Below are 5828 nucleotides of genomic sequence, written 5' to 3'. Positions count from 1 at the left end.
TGTGTGTGGTGTGGGAAAAAAAAAAAAAAAAAAAAGTAGTTAGTAAGTTAGTAGTTAGTAAACAGTTGATTGACAGTTGAGAGGCAGGCCGAAAGAGCAAAGCTCAACCCTCGCAAAAACACAACACAACTAGTAAACACACACACACACACACGCACGGAAACTCAACTAGCCACAAACACCAACAAGACACATTAGTTAACAGCTCGCTAGCGTCCAATACATTAACAATTGGTGCCAAGCTAATGACAGGCAGAACCTACTGAACTACCGACCGTTGTAACAAGGAATAATCCATATTGGGCACCAGAGAAACAAGTCGACTTTACTGAGTATTTAAAAAAACACTCAACTTTTAGTCAAAGCATCAACATGGATTATTATAGTTTATAAATCAATAGGAAATTTATTAGTTATGAGTAAAAAAAATAGGATTATTGATGTATTATTCAATACTTAGAGAAAACGTTATTCCTCTTGCCACACAAAAGACTTGTAAACAGGTTCGGTAAATAAGTTTATATCAGTGATCAAAATGTATAAATTGATATTGCAACAGTCTAGAAGTTCACAGGGAAAGAGACACACACAGCGTGGAGCTCATATTCAGGGTACCTCAAGGGAACTTCCTCTTCATAATAGAGCTCGATGGCCTGACAGCTCAAATGGGCTCATTCATATCAATGTTTGCGGATGATGCGAATTTAATGACGAGAATTGGAATGAATGAGGCCCTTGGGAGCATACAATTGGCTACAGAGATAGTATGAAAAATAACTACTTGCCTTAAACTATAACAAATACATATTTATTTTATTTAGTAATTATGACGGAGAGGATCTTACACCAGACCACTTCTCTAAAAGGTCACACGCAACACAAACAAGGCACAACAGCTTCATGCTCAATAAACCCCACCGTTGGACAGGTGCTTTTGCACCCATAGGGTTATAAATCCATGGAACCGCCTACCCGCTGAAGCCGTAAATGTCCTGACATTTTTCAGCTCAAAACATCCCCTGGGGGAAAAATGGGAAAGGTCTTTGAAAACCGTCGGCTCTCTGTCATTGTCGAGGCCACTAAAGAGATATGGAATCCCTCGGGTAAACTAATTCAAGTCAACTTCACAGAGAATAGAAAGGTAAGCAAACAAATTAGCAGAACAACACCAGCTAATATGTTGATTTAACATATGTCTATATAGGTGATTAAGGTACCTGCTTAAGGTACCAGGTACACCAAGTTGCATAGTGCTCCTGGCTATCTGCGTTCGAATCCTTCTGGGGTGTGGAGTTTTCAGTTGCATATTGGCTTGGGGACCAATCAAGCTCGTTCGCGTTTGTGTTGCTCACGTGGCTCCACAAAGTGAAGTGATTCGATGAAGTATCTATGCCCAAGCTTACCACCAAGTGCTGTCGGGTCGTTGGGGATATAGCCTCGGCTACCAATGACTTTTGTACAATCACAGTGGTCGAGTGGTTAAGGTACCAGGTACGCCAAGTTGAATAGTGCTCCTGGCTCTCTGGGTTGAATCCCTCTGGGGTGTGGAGTTTTAAGTTATAGTTAGCATATATATATATATATATATATATATATATATATATATATATATATATATATATATATATATATATATATATATATATATATATATATTACCAAATCACCTCATTCTTTGGGGCACACGTGAGGAACACAAATGCGAACAATATATATATATATATATATATATATATATATATATATATATATATATATATATATATATATATATATATATATATATGTCGTACCTAGTAGCCAGAACGCACTTCTCAGCCTACTATGCATGGCCCGATTTGCCTAATAAGCCAAGTTTTCCTGAATTAATATATTTTCTCTAATTTTTTTCTTATGAAATGATAAAGCTACCCATTTTATTATGTATGAGGTCAATTTTTTTTTATTGGAGTTAAAATTAACGTAGATATATGACCGAACCTAACCAACCCTACCTAACCTAACCTAACCTATCTTTATAGGTTAGGTTAGGTTAGGTAGCCGAAAATGTGAGGTTTGGTTAGGTTAGGTAGGTTAGATAGTCGAAAAAGCATTAGTTCATGAAAACTTGGCTTATTAGGCAAATCGGGCCTTGCATAGTAGACTGAGAAGTGCGTTCTGGCTACTAGGTACGATATATATATATATATATATATATATATATATATATATATATATATATATATATATATATATATATATATATATATATATATATATATATATATATATGTCGTACCTAGTAGCCAGAACGCACTTCTCAGCCTACTATGCAAGGCCCGATTTGCCTAATAGGCCAAGTTTTCCTGAATTAATATATTTTCTCTAATTTTTTCTTATGAAATGATAAAGCTACCCATTTCATTATGTATGAAGTCAATTTTTTTTATTGGAGTTAAAATTAACGTAGATATATGACCGAACCTAACCAACCCTACCTAACCTAACCTAACCTATCTCTATAGGTTAGGTTAGGTTAGGTAACCGAAAAGGTTAGGTTAGGTTAGGTAGGTTAGGTAGTCGAAAAACAATTAATTCATGAAAACTTGGCTTATTAGGCAAATTGGGCCTTGCATAGTAGGCTGAGAAGTGAGTTCTGGCTACTAGGTACGACATATATATATATATATATATATATATATATATATATATATATATATATATATATATATATATATATATATATATATATATATATATATATATATATATATACATATATAACGGTCATTGCAAGCTTTATGTAAAATAAAGCTTGCAAATAAAAAGTTTTATTGAAAGCTTTGAAAAATAATAAATTATTAAAAATGTTAAATCAGTGACCTCACGCCTATAATACTGTATTCACCACAGAGAGCTTATGAGGTTGAGTCTGGGGGTTGTCATTCATACACAACAAATTCCACTACTCAATACGTCGAATAATTCCAACAACTAAATTTTTAATTTGATTCCTGTACATTATAAGGTCACCCGCGACACATTCAATGGGATACACTCAACAGGTCGCACTCAATAGGGCACACCTGTTAAACAGATGGAATGCATTAGGCAGTGATGTGGTGGAGGCTGACTCCATACACAGTTTCAAATGTAGATATGATAGAGCTCAGTAGGCTCAGGAATCTGTACACCAGTTGATTGACGGTTGAGAGGCGGAACCAAAGAGCCAGAGCTCAACTCCCGCAAGCACAACTAGATGAGTACAACAAGGTGATTACCTAGAAGGACCGCCAACACCACACACCCAGCACCATATATATATACCTGACCCTTTATATAATCTGAATATGATCCTTAATTAAACATATTCGTGACCCCTTAACTAAGCTGAATGTGATCATTTAGACGTATAGTTGAGCCTTCTCTGAGCTAAAGGCGCCTCTGTGAAAAAAGTTCTTAAAAGTTTACAAAAAGATAGATCACGACGCCCAAAAAGTCTAAAATGTCACCTGCTAAAAGTGGCAAATCAAAAAGAAACATGAAAAAGCAACTGGAAACCTAAACCAATGAAGAGCGAATTGAAAATGGTAGAAGACGAGTATATATATATTATGTAAGGTGAGCCATGAACGCTATAAATTATAAGGCGAGTGTGGAGGCAGCGCTCACCCCGCGCCTGGTGACGGACAGGTGATAATTGCATCTTGGCAGCTTCTCGTTAACTTACCTGTGCTCCTCGCTAAGTACCAGGGACGCCGGGGGGATAGACTCGGTAGATATATATTAGGAGAGCTCTTCTCATTTGTCTCCGTCCAGTTACAGCCCCGCTCCTGTGCCAGGTAAGTCCACTACGGGCTCACCATAGCCCGTGCTACTTGTCCCGCTCCTGTGCCAGGTAAGTCCACTACGGGCTCACCATGGCCCGTGCTACTTGTCCCGCTCCTGTGCCAGGTAAGTCCACTACGGGCTCACTATAGCCGGTGCTACTTGCCCCGCTCCTGTGCCAGGTAAGTCCGCTACGGGCTCACCATAGCCCGTGCTACTTGCCCCGCTCCTGTGCCGGGTAAATCCACTACGAACTCACCATAGCCCGTGCTACTTACCCCGCTCCTGTGCCAGGTAAGTCCACTACGGGCTCACTATAGCCGGTGCTACTTGCCCCGCTCCTGTGCCAGGTAAGTCCACTACGGGCTCACCATAGCCCGTGCTACTTGCCCCGCTCCTGTGCCGGGTAAATCCACTACGAACTCACCATAGCCCGTGCTACTTACCCCGCTCCTGTGCCAGGTAAGTCCACTACGGGTTCCCCATAGCCCGTGCTACTTGTCCCGCTCCTGTGCCAGGTAAGTCCACTACGGGCTCACCATAGCCCGTGCTACTTGCCCCGCTCCTGTGCCAGGTAAGTCCACTACGGGTTCCCCATAGCCCGTGCTACTTGTCCCGCTCCTGTGCCAGGTAAGTCCACTACGGGCTCACCATAGCCCGTGCTACTTGCCCCGCTCCTGTGCCAGTTAAGTCCACTACGGGCTCACCATAGCCCGTGCTACTTGCCCCGCTCCTGTGCCAGGTAAGTCCACTACGGGCTCACCATAGCCCGTGCTACTTGGAACGTTTTGTTCCGAGTAGCTGAATCTAAAACAACAACAAGATCATTTGTCTCTCAGTTGCGTGCTGGGAGGAGCGAGGGAAGTTATCTCATGTTGAGGAAGATGAGAGGAGTGTTTTTTTAAATATGTGGGATATATTATATTTTAATGGATGTTGTTCCTCGTGTCACGCCTAATCTACAACGATATATATATATATATATATATATATATATATATATATATATATATATATATATATATATATATATATATATATATATATATATGTGTGTGTGTGTGTGTGTGTGTGTATGTATGTGAGGAATTACATATATTTTTTGGCTATTAACGAGTATATTCGATTTTAAATTCATATCTGTTAGTGGTGACCGCAGTGGCTGACTGTTCTAATCAAGTCAGGGCTCTCTCAAGTGCTAATATTACGTGTGTGTGTGTGTGTGTGTGTGTGTGTGTGTGTGTGTGTGTGTGTGTGTGTGTGTGTGTGTGTGTGTGTGTGTGTGTGTGTGTGTGTGTGTACTCACCTAGTTGTACTCACCTAGTTGTGCTTGCGGGGGTTGAGCTCTGACTCTTTGGTCCCGCCTCTCAACCGTCAATCAACAGGTGTACAGGTTCCTGAGCCTATTGGGCTCTATCATATCTACACTTGAAACTGTGTATGGAGTCAGCCTCCCCCACATCGCTTCCTAATGCATTCCATTTGTCAACCACTCTGACAATAAAAAAGTTCTTTCTAATATCTCTGTGGCTCATTTGGGCACTCAGTTTCCACCTGTGTCCCCTTGTGCGTGTTCCCCTTGTGTTAAATAGACTGTCTTTATCTACCCTATCAATTCCCTTCAGAATCTTGAATGTGGTGATCATGTCCCCCCTAACTCTTCTGTCTTCCAGCGAAGTGAGGTTTAATTCCCGTAGTCTCTCCTCATAGCTCATACCTCTCAGCTCGGGTACTAGTCTGGTGGCAAACCTTTGAACCTTTTCCAGTTTAGTCTTATCCTTGACTAGATATGGACTCCATGCTGGGGCTGCATACTCCAGGATTGGCCTGACATATGTGGTATACAAAGTTCTGAATGATTCTTTACACAAGTTTCTGAATGCCGTTCGTATTTAGGCCAGCCTGGCATATGCCGCTGATGTTATCCGCTTGATATGTGCTGCAGGAGACAGGTCTGGCGTGATATCAACCCCCAAGTCTTTTTCCTTCTCTGACTCCTGAAGAATTTCCTCTCCCAGATG

At 40.7% G+C, this 5828-nt stretch overlaps 1 protein-coding gene across 1 annotated transcript in view; it reads left to right on the top strand.

Moving 5' to 3' along the window:
• Nucleotides 1–1030: 1030 nt before the first annotated feature.
• Nucleotides 1031–5828, top strand: part of LOC138351434 (tropomyosin Tod p 1.0102-like) — a 14866-nt gene continuing 10068 nt past the window's right edge. The window contains exon 1 of the mRNA XM_069303257.1: nt 1031–1141. Coding sequence (XP_069159358.1) covers nt 1031–1141 — 111 coding nt within the window. The remainder of the gene's footprint in view (nt 1142–5828) is intronic.

Source organism: Procambarus clarkii, chromosome 49 (assembly GCF_040958095.1).
Source record: "Procambarus clarkii isolate CNS0578487 chromosome 49, FALCON_Pclarkii_2.0, whole genome shotgun sequence".
NCBI lineage: Eukaryota > Metazoa > Arthropoda > Malacostraca > Decapoda > Cambaridae > Procambarus > Procambarus clarkii.
This window is presented reverse-complemented; position numbering and strand designations above follow the sequence as displayed.